The 18,434-nt window shown below is 43.2% G+C and overlaps 1 protein-coding gene across 1 annotated transcript in view; it reads right to left on the bottom strand.

The window, feature by feature from the left end:
* SYNE2 (spectrin repeat containing nuclear envelope protein 2) overlaps positions 1-18,434 on the bottom strand; it is a 235,192-nt gene that overhangs the window by 115,181 nt on the left and 101,577 nt on the right. Inside the window, exons 52-60 of the mRNA XM_053407665.1 lie at positions 17,539-17,694; positions 16,413-16,553; positions 14,775-14,960; positions 12,416-12,553; positions 10,254-10,439; positions 8,468-8,593; positions 6,923-7,105; positions 4,949-5,080; positions 1,352-1,534 (exon numbers count right to left, since the gene is read on the bottom strand). Of these exons, the coding sequence (XP_053263640.1) occupies positions 1,352-1,534; positions 4,949-5,080; positions 6,923-7,105; positions 8,468-8,593; positions 10,254-10,439; positions 12,416-12,553; positions 14,775-14,960; positions 16,413-16,553; positions 17,539-17,694 (1,431 nt within the window). The remainder of the gene's footprint in view (positions 1-1,351; positions 1,535-4,948; positions 5,081-6,922; positions 7,106-8,467; positions 8,594-10,253; positions 10,440-12,415; positions 12,554-14,774; positions 14,961-16,412; positions 16,554-17,538; positions 17,695-18,434) is intronic.

Here is an 18,434-nt window from a genome sequence, read left to right as displayed (position 1 = left end):
TGGCTCCCGAATGCCACAAACCCAGACGTGAGTATTCTGGTTTGCAAACTATTTTTGGAAGGCAAACGTCTGACGGGGCTTCTGATTGGCTGCAGGAGCTTCCTGCAGCGAATCAGAAGCCACACTTTGGTTTCTGAACGTTTTGGAAGTCCGTTCGACTTCCGAGGTACGACTGTATAACCCACATGATTAAGAATGATGGCTCCGTTCCACCTCAAAGATGCCTCCAAATACCATTTGCTGGGAACATTCAAGTGAGACTAGCACCCATGCCTTGCTTACAGGCTTCCCAGAAGAGGCACCAGGTTGACTAATTTGAGAACAAGATGGTGGACTGGATGGACCACTGGCCAGATCCAGCAGCCTTCCTACATCCTTACCACCAGATCTATCTCCATGTTTATGTTTTGTTCTTCCCCAGTTCCCTGCATCATACACTTCCCCAACATCTTCCATCTAATGACGTGGAGCTGAGGGAGGAGAAACATACAAACTAATGACCCTCAATACAAGCTACGGGGGAGCTGGGGATATACACAACACAAAGACGCCATTTTGGGTGGCAAATGGACCTGAAACTCTGGTAAGAGATGGCCCAAAAATGGAAGCAAGAAGAACTACCGACTTTGGAAGAATGGAGAACAAAACTAACTGACTATGCGGAACTGGATAAATTAACTGGAAAAATCAGACTTCAAAGAGGACTGGGGAAAATTTAGAGAATATTTGAAAACTGTATGTGAGGAACAAACAACGCTAGTGTGTTTTAAAGAAGCTTTGTGAAATAATAAGGAATATTGCAAGAATGTAAATGAGGATAGAAAAATTTTACTTAAAGGCGATATTATAATTAAGGAATGTGAAGATAGAAATTCATCTACGGATGATTGTCAGAGGAGTTGAGGGAGGTTCAATAAGTCAAAATATGTGATTTGGAAAATTGTATGATTGGAGATATTATGGAAAAATTTAATAAAAAATTTATATATATATAAAAAAAGAAACTCTGGTAAGAAGCGGCTCCGGCCTAAAATAACCAGTGTCTAGAAGGGCTTTCTCATTTCTCTGAACATACTCCTACAAAACCGCTTGAAGACGAAGAGTTTGGATTTGATATCCTGCTTTATCACTACCCTAAGGAGTCTCAGAGCGTCTAACATTCTTCTTTCCCTTCCTCCCCCACAACAAACACTCTGTGAGGTGAGTGGGGCTGAGAGACTTCAGAGAAGTGTGACTAGCCCAAGGTCACCCAGCAGCTGCATGTGGAGGAGCGGGGAAGCGAACCCGGTTCACCAGATTACGAATCTACCGCTCTTAACCACCACACCACATTGGCTTGGTATCCACTTACCTGCCAATCAGCACCAGCTCCACGTTCTTCCGGCTCCGGGGATTCCAAAATGTCCTCCTCTAGTTCAGGCTGCTCTGGCCTCTGGTGTAGCTCCACCAAGGAATTCTTCATCCTTGTGAGAATGTCCTCCTTCTTCTGGCAAAGGAGGGAGATCCGCTGCTTTATGTCTTCCATCTCCTCGCCCTAAGGAACAACGATGCTCAGATGTGACATTTTTTCCCTGAGGGTGGGATGGGGAAGCGCAAAAACGGAAGGAAACAGCAAATAGTTTATGGCATCTTACTGGAACCCGATCTCCGCGGTTCCCACTGGCTCTCTTTCTTACGCGGAAGTAGCGCCCCATTGCTGCTGAAAACCAGAGCAAAGGCCTCAGCATGAAAACAAGAGCCTTCTGGATGCGTCTTCGACCGGCCATGGCTTGCCAGGCAATGTGGAGCTTCAGTAAGGAGCACCACTCTGGGTGGCAAATGGACATGTGAGGCTTGTGGGAGCAGAATTCCTGGAGGGTGATTGCTCAGGAGTTCTTCCTTTGACAGGCTCAGTCACTAATCTAGATAGGTCAACTATAATACACTAGCACTTCCTGAAAGTCCTGAAGGTTTTTTTAAAACAACAACAACAACAACATTTCCCTCCTATTCCAAGTGGCACAAAATCAGGAATTAAGAGGTCTGTGTAGTTTTTACACAAGAAGCCGGAAAACACCCCAAGAAAATGCAAGCAGGGCATCCTTCCCTGTCTCTGCTTCTCTGTTCCTGTGTCCTCACTGAACAGATTATTTGTATGTAGGAAGGAATCTTCCTAACCACCAGGCAATTATGCAATTTAATTAGGGCTTTAGACTAGTATATACATTGCAGTGGATGCGAAATGTGACACTGTTACTAATGTTGCTGTAATTTGGAGAGCTGAAAGGTGTTAGCATAGTAGCATGGCCTAGTCATTTCCTTGCTTTTCCACCTATATACAGTGGTACCTTGGGTTACAGATGCTTCAGGTTACAGACGCTTCAGGTTACAGACTCTTCTAACCCAGAAATAGTACCTCAGATTAAGAACTTTACTTCAGGATGAGAACAGAAATCGTGCTCCGGCGGCACAGCAGCAGAGGGAGGCCCCGTTAGCTAAAGTGGTACCTCAGGTTAAGAACAGTTTCAGGTTAAGAACGGACCTCTGGAACGAATTAAATTCTCAACCCAAGGTACCACTGTAGTAGACTCTCGTGTTCCCCTGTAACAAGCTAATCCATTTGAGTCCCCATTTCTGGCTTAACAGCTCCCCTTCGGTTGCTCACAGGAGAAAGAAGAGTGGGCCACCCCACCACCTGGTATAATTCCAAATGGCTGCTACAGGCTTACAGTGGTACCTCAGGTTAAGTACTTAATTTGTTCCGGAGGCCCGTACTTAACCTGAAACTGTTCTTAACCTGAAGCACCACTTTAGCTAATGGGGCTTCCTGCTGCTGCTGTGCCGTCAGAGCACGATTTCTGTTCTCATCCTGAAGCAAAGTTCTTAACCTGAAGCATTATTTCTGGGTTAGCGGAGTCTGTAACCTGAAGTATATGTAACCTGAGGTATTAAAGTTGGCACTGCATAGGCAGGAGGGCTTTGGGGACAGGCCATTCCCCACCTGACCAGCACTTCCCCTGCTGCTGTGCCCTTGCAGAATGGGATCCCGCTGTGTTGAACTGGCACTCAGAGTGAAGCAGGCCCAATGCTTGCTAATGTAATATCCACGCATCTGAAGAAAGTAAACTGTATAACTTTTCTTTTGTCTGAATCAAAATTCCAAAAATTCTGGGATCTGCAACAAAAAACTGAAGCGTGGAGTGCTCCTCCCAACAAACCAGAACCTCTTTCTGAACATTCCATTCCGTTTCTCCCTTACATACTCAATTTTAGCTCCCTCCCTCAACTCTGCCAAGAGTCAATCATCATTCTGGACCCTTTTTGCCTCCCTAAAAATGTGTTGTGTTCCTGAGAACTTCTGGTTTCCCCCTAAGCCTGTTTGTTGCTTCTCTTTCTCTGTGTGTGGTGACATTTTGGCTACATTAGGATCCACATTGTGAGAATGGGTATTAATCTTTTTGTTGTTGTTATTTAGTCGTTTAGTCGTGTCCGACTCTTTGTGACCCCATGGACCAGAGCACACCAGGCACGCCTGTCTTCCACTGCCTCCCGCAGTTTGGTCAGACTCATATGCTATCCACATTTTGAGAATGGGTATTAATACAGTGGTACCTCAGGTTGCGGGGACGCGGGTGGCGCTGTGGGTAAAAGCCTCAGCGCCTAGCGCTTGCCGATCGAAAGGTCGGCGGTTCGAATCCCCGCGGCGGGGTGCGCTCCCGCTGCTCGGTCCCAGCGCCTGCCAACCTAGCAGTTCGAAAGCACCCCCGGGTGCAAGTAGATAAATAGGGACCGCTTACCAGCGGGAAGGTAAACGGCGTTTCCGTGTGCGGCTCTGGCTCGCCGGAGCAGTGATGTCACGCTAGCCACGTGACCCGGAAGTGTCTGTGGACAGCGCTGGCCCCCGGCCTCTTGAGTGAGATGGGCGCACAACCCCAGAGTCTGTCAAGACTGGCCCGTATGGGCAGGGGTACCTTTACCTTTACCTCAGGTTGCATACGCTTCAGGTTACATATGCTTCATGTTACAGACTCCGCTAACCCAGAAATAGTGCTTCAGGTTAAGAACTTTGCTTTAGGATAAGAACAGAAATCGTGCTCCAGCGGCGCAGCAGCAGCAGGAGGCCCCATTAGCTAAAGTGGTGCTTCGGGTTAAGTACAGTTTCAGGTTAAGAACAGACCTCTGGAACGAATTAACCCGAGGTACCACTGTATTAGTATATGCTATACAATGTGTACCAGAATACTAACCTAAGTCCAAGTGAATTCCGAGGAAACTACTTTCTCGTACTTTTAATTAGTGTTATAACCTTAAGTCCATTTTCAATGAAACTGTTTCGTCCTTTTCCAGTCCTCCCAAAGCCTTAACAAGATTTCAGTTTAACACATTCATCTGTTTCAACTCACACACATGTTGTTATTTTAGCAGCTGCTAATAAGTTTGGGATCCAAAATCTATTCCAGTCTCCTAAGCTTCAAAAGAGAACGGCTATTTCATTTGTCTGCTTTTTTAAAAATAAAAGAAAAGGGTATACAATTCGGCCATGTTTTCTATTTATCTCTGCATCATCTTTTCTGCAGCTGACTCCTCCAGTTGGAAAATTTCCAATTAGGAAATTTTCACCTCTTTCTGGAACTGCCCCTTCACATTGTTTACAGTTTTGAGTCCGAAATGCAATTAGCTAGAGAAATGTAAAAACAATTAGCACTCTGGGTGGTTCCATTTAATTTACGTGGCAGATGGAGAAGCGGGGAGGGAAGGACTCTGGAAAGAGCCAATGAACACATAGGAATACACCAGAGGAGGAATGATGAAAGGGTAGGCAACCTGTTATCATTGGGACTACAACTCCCATCATCCCTTGCAACCAGCCATGCTGACTGAGGCTGATGGGAGTTTTGGATGCCGCAGTTAAGTTCAGAGCACAGCAGGCATCCAGCACAGATGGAGGAAGGGGGAATGCAAACCTCACCTCTGGGTAGGAGGCAGCCTGAGCAGGCCGTGGGATTTCTGTAGCCAATTCATCCAAGCCACTCCTTGTGAACTGGAACTGCTTCAGAGAGTCTATTTCTTGATCGCTCTCTTCCAGCTCTTTCACAATGGGCTGTAAAACAGTAATTACTATTAGCTGTTTCAAAGTGGGCGGTGGAACACATGGCCCCGTAACCTAATAAACCATCAGACACCCACACTGCACAGACTGCACCCATGTCCAGCTCATAAAGGACGAGTCAACACACTAAGGAAAGTAAAACAGAGAAACAGGTGGAATTGCTTCATAACAGGTCAGGCCACCATTCAGCCCAAAGATTGTCTACGCTGAGTGATGGAAGCACTTCACAGTTAAGCGTCTGCAGAGGCAATTGCATTTGCTCATAGAATTACGGAAAAAACCAGAGGCGTACCTCTTGGGAACTATATCGACTGACATTCCTGCCGCTAGGAAAAAAGTTTTCTTATATGCAACCGCTGCAGCCAGAATGATTATAGCAAAAAATTGGAAGGGAGAAAAAAAACTCCCTCAATAAGAGAATGGCAAATAAGATTTTATGAATATATAGAATCAGCAAGACTTACAGCAGTGGTAAGAGGCCAATCAGACCAAAAACTGATAGAGGAGTGGACTTGCGTGAAGGAATGCATCAAAAAACATTGTTCTGGTATCAACACATCAATATGCAATGAATGAAACTTATAGAGTAAAAAATTAAGAAGAAATGGGTATAAGATGAGATAGTCAAAAATAATATTGATAACACATATAGGTGGAGGGAAGTCAAAATTTATGTCTGTATGTTTAGTTTGTATGTTTGTTTTCTGTTTTTGTAATCTAAGCTGAGAGGTGTATGTATCTATGTATAATAAGTTTGTTTAGTGTCCTGGTTTGTGTTTGTTAAGTATTGCATTTATCAATAAAAGTTAGACAAATTTTTTAGAAAAGAATTACGAAGCACAATATTTCATTCGCTGCATTAGGGAATACAGGGTTGCCATTTTTCAGAAAGTAAAAACCAGGATACCCCAAAACAGTTGTTAGGAAGACCCCAAAGTGGTTGAGCTTTCTTTTACAAAAACGCCAAAAAAGTGCTTTTTTGATTGACTTCTCTAAGATCCAGAACAAAGTGCCCCCTTTCAGAAATTCCACCTTTGAAATCCCTGTAATGTCCAGGAAAATCAGGACGTATGGTAGCCCTAATATTGATGGTACTACAGATGAAGTATTCAAAACAGGCAGAGGGAAATCATTGTGGAAGCAATAAAGAAAGCAGCAGCAGAAGCAGCTAGACTGTCCAGATGTGGATCTGTGATGTAGAATGTGTGATGTGCAGCCATGATTCATATCTGAACTGCACTGCTTAGAGGTGTCTGTTTCTGAATGGGGAAACACGATGCGTTTTTAAGACAATTGTGGAAACTGAAATTCACATGATGCTCAACTGTGAAGTGAACTTTTAAAAATCCAGGCATTTCCAAAGTTTTGTGCCTTGGGTTAAATAATCAATGAAAGCAGATGCAGAAGACCTGCCAGACAGGTGCTTTGTTCGCCGACTGTCACATTCTTGTCCAGTCACAAAGATGTCAAAGGGAACAACAACTACAAGACTTTTAGGAGACATCCGAAGGCAGCCCTGTTTAGGGAAGCTTTTAATGTTTGATGCATTACTGTATTTTAATATTTTGTTGGAAGCCGCCCAGAGTGGCTGGGGAAGCCCAGCCAGATGGGCAGGGTATAAGTATATTATTATTATTATTATTATTATTATTATTATTATTATTAAGATTCCCCCACCCCACATCCCCACGATAGTTTGTATCCAGAGACAGTGGTTCTCCTTTAAAACAAAAAAATGTCGCTTGGGTTGAAAGGAGACTGTTTTTATATAAATTACTTAACATGACAGGATGTTTTTTGTCACTCCAGCACCTACGTCGTAGTTGCTTTTACCTCGAGCAGTGCGTTTTGCTCCTTGGTAATTCTTTCTAAGGTCTTCAGCTCTTTCAAAAGTTGCTTTGTTCTTTGGAACACAGAGAGGGGTTGCATCCTCACGCCTGGCAACCTCAGACTCTCTTTATAGGACTGGATTTCAGCAATTGCCTTCTGCATGGGGCTGATATGGGCCATTATAACCTGAAAAGGTAAAGTGCAGGATCAGTGCAACTGGATGAAGTTTGAATGGGTTGGGGAAGTATAAAATAACGCTCAGGATGATCAGAACATTTCACAGACATGATCTCGGAAAATATTATTAAAGAGGAACACATACTAATTATTTTAAAAAGAGGGTTAACTTGAGTTTTCCAAATACATGGGAGGAACTGTGCATGAGGCAGTTTCTGATCCAATCCTTAGCATCTCTCTATAACGGGAAATGGCAGGGACTGAACCCAGCTGCTTCTGAAGCTTGGGAACATTTTCCAGTCAATGGGTTGGATCCTGGTCAATTGCCCACCTCTCAATCACCCGGCAGCATTATGACATCAGGCAACAACTTCAGCTAACCGAAAGCGGCAAAGCTGAGCTTGAACTGAGCCCCTCTGAAGGTGAATTGTTTGTTGGCGTTGAATGCATGCCTTCAGAGGGGCTGGCTTTCAGCGTGGAAAGCAAGCCCTTACGGATTTCCCAATAGGAAACCCCTTAGTGCAGCCAATCCCAGTTAGGCTCAGTGTCAGTGCCAATCCGTTGATGGGTGCCATCAGTGAGCCCCACTTGCAAAGGAACGACCAAGAGACAATTTCAGCTCCTGATGGCTCCTTTGCAGCTGTGTTCTTACCTGCTCCACATATGACATCACTTACGATGCCAGGTGTGCAGTAGCTGGGCATGGTTTGGGGCAAATGGCCTTGTGGGCCAAATGAGGAACCTTAGCAGGCCTCTTTGAGCTCATGGGATTGGGGGTTCCCTATGTCTGATCTGAAGGACCAGGTAACCAGGTGATTGGAAAGACCCACTGCCACTCACCCAGGTGAGCTGATGTCAGAAAAAGGAGGCATTACTGGTCTGGATACGCAGATAATCCAAGCTGATATGTAGTAAGCAGCTTAACCTTTAAAGCCCTAAACGGCCTCGGTCCAGTATACCTTAAGGAGCGTCTCCACCCCCATCATTCTGCCCGGACACTGAGGTCCAGCGCCGAGGGCCTTCTGGCGGTTCCCTCATTGCGAGAAGCAAAGCTACAGGGAACCAGGCAGAGGGCCTTCTCGGTAGTGGCGCCCGCCCTGTGGAACGCCCTTCCAGCAGATGTCAAAGCGATAAACAACTACCTGACATTCAGAAGACATCTTAAGGCAGCCCTGTTCAGGGAAGTTTTTAACGTGTGATATTTTACTGTATTTTTGGTTTTTATGGAAGCCGCCCAGAGTGGCTGGGGAGGCCCAGCCAGATGGGCGGGGTATAAATAATAAATTATTATTATTATTATTATTATTATTATTATTATTATTATAACATTTCCCGATATTAATTAATAGCCACTTTTATGAGCTAACTCACCTGGCCATGTTTAAGATGCTCCTTAGGAGAAAGATCAAGTGTGTCTTCTGAAGGGGACAAGATAGTCTTAATTTTGTCCACATCCTTCTCCATTTTTTTCACTTCAGATTCAATAGCTTCCACCTCCTACATTTTGAGAAACATTCACATCATTTGTGGGATTGTCCGCCAAAGACTATTAAAAGCCAAACAGAACCCTTGCAAGTGCAGGTTCCGAAAGGTCTCTTTTATTCATCTTTAAAAAGCTTCACATCCCATGAGCATCATTCCAGGTGACACCTGTTTTCCTGGTACAGCCTTCATCGAATAATGCACTACAGTCTTGATTCAACAATCCTGGTTCTCTTGCAAAAGGCACAAACATACCCCAAACCCCAACGGCCACGTATAATCTATGTATAATAAGTTTGTTTAGTGTTCTGGTTTGTGTTTGTAAGTATTGCATTTATCAATAAAAGTTAAAAGAAATTTTAAAAAAGAATTACGAAGGACAATATTTCATTCGCTGCATTAGGGAATACAGGGTTGCCATTTTTCAGAAAGTAAAAACCAGGACACCCCTGTAATGGTTCTAGGGGTTGCTCGTGCGTAAGCCAGTGCAAACACCTGGCTGGGTTGCCTGAGTGAACCTTTTCTGTCCAGACAGCCACTCACCTGTGGCTGTCTCTTTCTTTCTTTCTTTTTATAAGATTTTTATTAAGATTTTTACATTACAAAAAATAAAACAAAAAGAAAAAAGAGAAAAAATACAGAATAAAAATTGTTAAAAACAATCAATCTTTCCATCACATTATTTTTCATTTACTTGTTTCTCGGACCTCCTCATACCTCTCTTTTTTGTGTTCCAATTCAATTTATTTAGCTCAGCAATTTATTTCCCTCTTTATTCTACCCAAATCTTTATTCTTAAATTGTTGTAATCTTGAAATTTTACTTTTATAAACCCATTTTTTTCATATTCTTTTAAGCCATTACAGCTAGAAACCACTTAATTTCAATCCAACATTATTCTAAAGTTCATTAATTTTACAGTGTCTCTGTAAATAATCTTTAAATTTCTTCCAGTCTTCTTCCACTGACTCCTCCCCCTGGTTCACCCGTGGCTGTCTTAATCGCTGGCAGAATCCGTCAGTGGGCGTTTCTTAAACTTCTTCCAGCAAAGAAGCTCTTTGATGCCTAGTCTCCTCCTACTCTCTCTGCGCGAAAGCCTTCTGCGCAAGGAGGGCGTAGGCAGAGGAGGACCTCTACTCTCCCCGCTGGTCCCCGGCAAGGAGTCAAGGGACCGCCTCGCCGCTTCCCCCATCTGCCCCCCTTCTCCACTGGTGCTACGCTGATTCTCTTCCCCAGAAGATGTGCTGCTTCTCTCCCTCCCGGGACGCTCTCTGGAATCCCTCTGGATTTTGCTCTCTCCCTCTGGCACTGATGGCAGTTCCCTGACAACCCCAAAACAGTTGTTGAGCATTTTTTTAGGAAGACCCCAAAGTGGTTGAGCTTTCTTTTACAAAAACGCCAAAAAAAAGGGGCTTTTTCGATTGACTCCTCTAAGATCCAGAACAAAGTGCCAACTTTCAGAAATTTCACCTTTGAAATCCCTGTAATGTCCGGGAAAATCAGGACCCAAGACCCCAACGGCCACGTTTGTTAAAAAGGAAAAAGGAAGGAAAGGGAAAGATGGAAGAGGAGCAATACTGCTTCAAGAAAATAACTAATGCATTGTCACCAAGTACATCTATATCCTGCAAAACAAAAAAGAATCCACTCTCTCTCAAGAGAGGCCCACACTTACATCGGCTAAGTGCTGGATGTGGGGAAGAATCTCCAATATCTTCTGTTGCAAGGCTTTAACTTGCTCGTTTACTTTGTTCAGCATCTGCACTGTGCAGCCAGTTTCAATTAAAGAGGAGAACTCCTCCAACTCCGGATAAATTGCACTGAGGATGCTTTGCTTTTGCTCCGAATCTTCAAATGCCATCTAGGAAGGAGAGGGGGAGACAAGAAAGTTTTGACCCAAAAAAGGAGGAGGGGGAAGAAAGATTAACGTACATGAAAATGCACTTTAATGTTCAAGAAAAATACTGTGGACGCTCGGGTTGCGAATGTGATCCGTGCGGGATGCATGGCGCTGCAACCCGCAGTGGTGCATCTGCACATGTTGCAATTTGGCGCATGCGCAAAGTACGATTTAGCGCTTCTGTGCAATCACCGAAACCCAGAAGTAACCCGTTCTGGTACTTCCGGGTTTCGGCAGTCCATAACCCGAAAAAACGCAACCTGAAGCGTCTGTAACCCAAGGTATGACTGTAACCTCATAATTCCTGAATTCTGCAGATGTGTGCAGCATCAATGGGCATTCATCAACTGGCATTAAGATTAAAATACGGAGCGCAGGAAGACCCCAGTTTTAATGGGGACCATGGTGCGTTAACCCTTCTCTCCCCAGGAATGCCCTCCTACGAAAATCAGCCCCACCCTGTGCGTTTTCAGATCAAACATGAGTATAAGGCTGAGGACACTTCCTCACAGCAATTTATTATGGACTTGGTGTCGCTTTGTGGATGCAAATTGTGTGAACAGTCCGCACAACATTGTACTTCTCTCTTTATTTTCAATTTTATTTTACACTTGAAACAACAACATTTCGGATAAAAGAAACACACAGGTTGATATCGACTCCCCTCCCCCCACTTCCATGGTGCATTTAATGACTTTCTTTTCCACTGCATTTTCTAATTTCTCATATATATATATATATATACACACACACACACACACACATATATATTTGTGTGTGTGTGTGTGTGTATATGTGTACATATATATGTATGTGTGTGTATATATATATGTGTGTGTGTGTACATATATATATATGTGTGTGTGTGTACATATATATATATGTGTGTGAGTGTATATATATCTGTGTGTGTGTGTGTGTGTGTGTGTGTGTATATGTATATATATATGTATATGTGTGTGCGTGTATGTGTATATATATATATGTATATGTATATATATGTATATATCCTCATCTTGATATCTCAATATTTTTTCTTACTGCCAAATTTATTTTATTAGTGTTAACTTCCTAATATGTTTACAATATGTCTCTAAATATTCCATAAAACATTTCCAAATTTCCTCAAATAATTTTTTATCCTGATCTCTTATTCCATTTGTCAGTCTTGCCATTTCTATATATTCTATTAACTCTGCCTGCCATTCTTCCTTTGTTGGTGTTGTTTCTTCCCTCCAGCTCTGAGCATACACCATTTGTGCTGCTGTAGTACCATACATGAAGAGATTTATGAGCCCTGGGTATATTTACATAAAAGAAAAGCTTCTGGGGTTTTAACAAACATATTTTTAAACATATCCTCCCCAACTCATTATACAGTGGAACCTCGGTTTACGAACATGATCTGTTCCGGAAGTCCATTCTTAAACCAAAACCGTAAAACCATTCTTAAACCAAGGCGCACTTTCCCTAATGAGGCCTCCCGCTGCCAGTGCCCTTCCACCATTCAGAGTCTGTTCTTAGATCAAGGTAAAGTTTTCAAACCAAGACACTATTCCCATTTTTTGCAGAGTTTGTAAACCAAATCATTCTTAAACTGGACTGTTCTTAAACCAAGGTACCACTCGGTACCTTTTTGCACATCCACAACATTGTACATTGTACTTATCAAAATGCCATCCTATTTTCCCCAACTGCACCCTGACTTAATCCAGATTTACTATTTGTGCCTTGATAGATTTTCTGTGGAAACAATAAATCTAGATTAAATGATGGCGAGGGGGAATATGGGATAGCATTTTGATTTGGACAATGTCATAGGGAGGCTATACAAAGCCTGCAAGTGTGAGCAGCACTGAATTCACAACCAACTTGCGCCCCATGCGAGACTTTGCCATCTAGGCTTCTCAACTTAGCCAAGTTGATTATCCACTTACCTGGAGTGCATCGGCATGCTTGTTCAAAGCTTTTGCAGAGTCACTTTTAGCTTCCTCTGTGAGCAGACGGTTGGTGTTTTCAAGCCAAACCTGGGTGCTCTTCAGGAGTTCTTCACATTCTTCCATCTTGCTGGTAGCCTTTAGCATAAAACGCTGCATTATCATTTTTATACTAGGCTGAACGAACGAAGCCCTGAGATTGCTAAAAGCTGCTGCAAAGCAATTTCAATAAGCAATGCAGCTGCTCATGACACCTATGCGGAAAACAGCCTTTTGACCATAGGTTTCCATTCCTGGTTTAGAATATAAGAGCTGTGGGGACATGGTGTGATAGGAATTTTATGGTCTTAGATATATGGTAATGTTCATAAGTGTACCAACCAAGCAAATACATAGATCAGCACAGAAAGACCAACCTGGAACCATTTTGATTCCTAAACTGACCAAATGTTTTCTCTGCAAGGTGGGAAACCTCCCCATTGCCTCTTTCCTCACAAATCCTGTCTTAAGGACACATTTAAGATATGAATGCAGATGGTGACAGCAGCCACGAAATTACAAGACGCCTGCTTCTTGGGAGAAGGGCAATGACAGGCCTAGACAGCATCTTGAGAAGTAGAGACGTCACCTTGCCAACAAAGGTCCGTATAGTAAAAGCCATGGTTTTCCCAGTAGTGATGTATGGAAGTGAGAGCTGGACCATAAAGAAGGCTGATCGCCGAAGAATTGATGCTTTTGAATTATGGTGCTGGAGAAGACTCTTGAGAGTCCCATGGACTGCAAGAAGATCGAACGCATCCATTCTTAAGGAAATCAGCCCTGAGTGCTCACTGGAAGGATAGATTGTGAAGCTGAGGCTCCAGTACTTTGGCCACCTCATGAGAAGAGAAGACTCCCTGGAGAAGACACTGATGCTGGGAAAGATGGAGGGCACAAGGAGAAGGGGGCGACAGAGGACGAGATGGTTGGATAGTGTTTTCGAGGTTACCAGCATGAGTTTGACCAAACTGCGGGAGGTAGTGGAGGACAGAGGTGCCTGGCGTGCTCTGGTCCATGGGGTCACGAAGAGTTGGACACGACTAAACGACTAAACAACAACAACAACAAAAGATATGAATAGGATGTGAGCCTGTGACCTGGCCCAGGAACTAAGTATTTATCACTACAAAAGAATGGCCAGGCTCCCCAGGCAATCCAATCAAGTAACCTGCCAGACAGGAGATAAACAAGGACAGGAGAAAAACAACATTCAAATTTCTGTTTTAGACCGCCTTTTCTGTGATGTATGTATGATGTTTCTGGGGGTGGTCTTGATCTACAGGGTGGCAATTTCAAAAGTCTTTACAAGGCCTTGCACACCATTTTTCTGGGTCCTCCTCCTTTCCTGCGGGTAAGGGGAGCACCCTGTTACAACAGATTAATAAAGATCAAGCTTACTAGCTGCTTTGCTTCTCAATATTCTCTTGTTGGCCTCTGTTATCTTCTCCTACCAACAGGGAACCTATGTAAGGACTCTATATGGGCTCTTGGGTACCCCATAAGGGAAAAGGGCAATTTTTGTTTACAACAATGGGGAGGGAGGGTGTATTAACAATATGGGAGAAATTTGGATACAACGAAGAAGGAACATTAGCAACATTGGGGACATGTGTTTTGCCCACTTTATTTTTGCAGAAACTTTGTGCTGTCAAATGTTTCCAGCTCTGCATTGCTATACCAAACTTTCAACCTTGACATTATCAGCAGCATGCTCTAATCAAAGCTGTCAACTTTTTCCTTTTTTAAAGGGAAATCCTATTCGGAATAAGGGAATTTCCCTTTAAAAGGGGGAAACGTTGACAGCTATGGCTCTAATCCATGTGTAGTTAAACTAAGGCTCGGGGGCTGGATTCGGCCTAATCGCCTTCTAAATCCGGCCTGCGGAAGGTCTGGGAATCAGCATGTTTTTACATGACTTTTGGAAGACATCTGAAGGCAGCCCTGTTTAGGGAAGCTTTTAATGTTTGACGCACTATTGTATTTTAATATTTTGTTGGAAGCCGCCCAGAGTGGCTGGGGAAACCCAGCCAGATGGGCAGGGTATAAATAAATTATTATTATTATTAGTAGTAGTAGTAGTAGTAGTAGTAGTAGAATGTGTCCTTTTATTTTAAATGCATCTCTGGGTTATTTGTGGGCCATAGGAATTCGTTTATATATTTTTTTCAAAATATAGTCCAGGCCCCCACAAGGTCTGAGGGACAGTGGACCAGCTCCCTGCTAAAAAAGTTTGCTGTCCCCTGTCTAACTCACTGAGCTATCCACGTTGGACATTTGATTAGCCAGGTCTGCCTTTCCATTGCCTCCAGCCACCTCTTACCCTGTTCAAGTCTGCAGTTCTGCGCTCAGCCCGCTGAGAGACTTGCTGGTATCGTTGCAGCGGAATCATCCAACGATCCATCAACTCTTGACCCTGCTGGCCAGGATCTTGCTCCACGAGGTCTTGAATCTCGGAATCCAGTTCGTTCATTTTGTAATGCCAAAGGTCCAGCATGTCCCAGATTCTCTGCGTGTAGCAAAAAACAGCACATCCATTAACCAGAAGGGGCTTTTATTCCTGTTTGTGATCTGTCTGGAGACACTTGCAACAGCATTTAGGGACGAGACAAATGTAAAAAGGAGTAAGAAAAGGTGATTATTGCGAAGATGGCAGTAACAGACCATCAAGCTCAGTTAGAATTGAAGAACGAAACAAAGTGGTCTTGGAATTATTAGAAGACAGAAATAATTAGCATCCAGATTTATTTTTAAAATGTTTTTTTTAAAAAAAACCCATTGGAAAACAAGCAGAATTTTGGTGTACAATTTATTTTAAAAATCAAAAGTTTCAAAACTACTACAGTGCTCTTCCCACTCCACCAGTCTGGCCACAAGGAGGAGTTCGGAAGCATCCATTTCTGCATTTTTGTGTTGTTATACTGTACATGGCCCTGTCATCCTCGGATGAACATATATAAATTTTATAAATAATGATAATGATAACCACAGTTACTCATTTCGCCCGAAATGAGACAAACAATAGTTACTTCTTCAACTCTGCTATTTTCTGAACAACCCAAGATCAAGCCACAGTCTACAATCCAGGCCAGTTCAGACAAACCATAGTTTAAAGCTCACGACGGTTCATAGATTGGATGAAACAACCTGTTGTTAGTAGAAAACGGAAGCAGTGGATTCCAATCTGGTCAATGCAACTGTAGAGGGTGGGACCTGGGGAAGGAGCAGGTCTGCTACACATCACGCCATCTTCTACAACCTGGTGCTCCCCAGATGTTGCCGGACTACCACTGGTCATGCTGGCTGGGACTGATGTGGATTTGAGCCTAACATCATTTGGATGGCACCAGATTGGGGAAGGCATTAGACAAGGATGGGAGGTAACCTGCAGGCAGAGCCAGGGGGGTGTAACAGTTAAGAGTGTTGGACTAGGACATGGGTAGGCAAACTAAGGCCTGGGGGCCGGATCCAGCCCAATCGCCTTCTAAATCCGGCCCACGGATGGACCGGGAATCAGCGTGTTTTTACATGAGTGGAATGTGTCCTTTTATTTAAAATGCATCTCTGGGTTATTTGTGGGGCCTGCCTGGTGTTTTTACATGAGTAGAATGTGTGCTTTTATTTAAAATATATCTCTGGGTTATTTGTGGGGCATAGGAATTTGTTCTTTTTTCCCCTTCAAAATATAGTCTGGCCCCCCACAAAGTCTGAAGGACAGTGGACCGGCCCCCTGATGAAAAGGTTTGCTGACCCCTGGACTAGGACTTGGGAGACCAGGGTTCAGATCCCCACTCAGCCGTGAAGTTGGGTTTGCCACTCTCTGTCAGCCTAACCTACCTCCCAGGGTTGTCGTGAAGATAAAATGGGAAGAGGAGCCCTGTAGGCCACCTTGGAGTAAATGTGGGATATAAATGTCTTAAATAAACAGCCCTAAGCAACACCCTTGTTGAGTCATTAATACCTTCTGGATTTCTTTCGCTCTTGCAGTGCTCTTGCTCTTCTGCTGCAGCATGTTTTCAACCGCTTGCAGGCCTTTGCTGATGTCTTGTATTTTTTTATCTGCCGTGTAGTGTGGGGAAAGCTTCAGGGATTCCGTGGTGACCTAGAGCGGTTGAAAAACAACACGCAAACAAAATGAAAAGTCCTGCAACGGAAGGGAGAGAAGAAGAGAAACACAAAGACTAAACTAACACAGGACCTTTCAAATTAAGTTCACGTTTCTTGCCTTCTTTAAATCACAATAATCTGGAAACCACCAATAGATCTTTTTAAACAATCCTATATACATCAAGGGACGCAGGTGGCGCTGTGGGTTAAACCAGTCCTAGGTTCAGTGGTTTAACCCACAGCGCCACCCGCATCCCTTCACTAGAAAGGTCAAATTACTGGACTATATTGCAAAAATGCAAAATCAAATGAAGTTGGCAATTTTTATTTTTAAACAGCAAATAGAATGCATATGCAACTAAAATTATTGGTCTTTTCCATGGTCCTTGTTCTTTTTACCAAGCAGTAAAACGCAGGTGAATTAGCTTTTTAAGGCAACTAACATGCTATGACAATCCATGTTCACATTTTTTTTGAAACCCAAACATGCGATGCACATTTTAGGGATTAAAGAACAGCCTGAGCTCCAATTAAATTGTCATCATGTTAAAGCTAAGCTGGCTGCCTAGAATCTGCCTGACAAATTAGCCAATGGGTTTGTAAACATGTGGGAAGACTGAAAGGTGGTATAGCCTACTGGTAGGGTATCTGTTTGGTATGCAGAAGGTCCCTGGTTTGAGCCCTATCTTCTCCAGGAAGAGACCTCTGCCTAAATCCCTGGAAAGCCACTGCCAGTCCGTGTAAACAACATTGAGCTAGATGGAGCAATAGTCTGACTTCATATAAGTCTGCCTCCAATGCTATTCCTATATTCTGCTCTTACTGTTGAAGCTACGCAGTTATAGATCAGGACAATGCCTTAAACGGAGACCATAAGCCACCCAGGTCTTTCCAAATTTCAAGCAAGAAATGCATGCAAATAAGCTGGAAATCCAATTTAAACTGTTCTGAGCATCAAAATAAATAAATGTGGCTTTTACCTTTTCTTCTAGCTCTTGCAAAGTTTGCTTGCAGTCTTCCAAATGAGTTTCAATCTCGACGGGAACTATTGTATACATTTCAGAGTATTTGATACGTAACTTATCCATTATCTCCTGGAGAATTTGCTTCTGACTGTCAATGGCTCTTTGGATTTCCTAAGAGGGAGAAGGAAGCAATTGTTAGGCAGGGGAGTCCCCACTGTGGTTAGCAAGCGGACTGGTAGTTTTGGTGCCGTACAAAGCCTCATTTTGACTAGGCAGGCAAGCAGGTTAAACCTGAGAGATGCTCGCGTTGTTTAGTCAGATGATGCTTTTCAATTCACCCAAGAATAAATTAAACCTGATACCATTCCATTGTCCTGTCGAGGCATATTGACAGATGAAATAATATATTGAGCACAGAAAATACATCTGCGACTAAACCTCGCAGCTTGGCTTTGTTGCATGTGGGAAGAAAACCCTTAAAAAAACCCCCACATATTTACCAAATGAAGTCCTACCAACAATAAAATGCAACAAAAAGCAACAGAGCTGGTATATTTAACTCTTGTGTCCATTCTAACGAAAAGATCGGAGAAAAACAGCCAGTCCCAGTTCTGCATGAAGAGTATCAGTTTCAAGAGCTAAAAGGAACTTGACAGTTGTCTCCTATTTGTGGTCCAGAAATTTAATCTGATCTACATGGCAGAAACAACTAAAAAGAAGGAAATTTTCAGCCAAATTTCTAGGACGTTTTACTTACAGTGTTGTTCCTAAGGCCAAGGCATTTCCCTGGCACTTAAATACTGAGCTTTGAGATTCGAATCAACGTATTGTGCAGTAAGAGTAGGAAAGTGGAAAGTAAGGGCATTTGTTCACCTAACAACCTACAAAAAAAGACAACTCTGCATATTTCT

The sequence above is a fragment of the Podarcis raffonei genome, chromosome 1 (genome assembly GCF_027172205.1).
Source record: "Podarcis raffonei isolate rPodRaf1 chromosome 1, rPodRaf1.pri, whole genome shotgun sequence".
Taxonomy (NCBI): Eukaryota; Metazoa; Chordata; class Lepidosauria; order Squamata; family Lacertidae; genus Podarcis; species Podarcis raffonei.
Note: the sequence above shows the minus strand (reverse complement) of the source record. Positions and strands in the feature narration are given on the sequence as shown.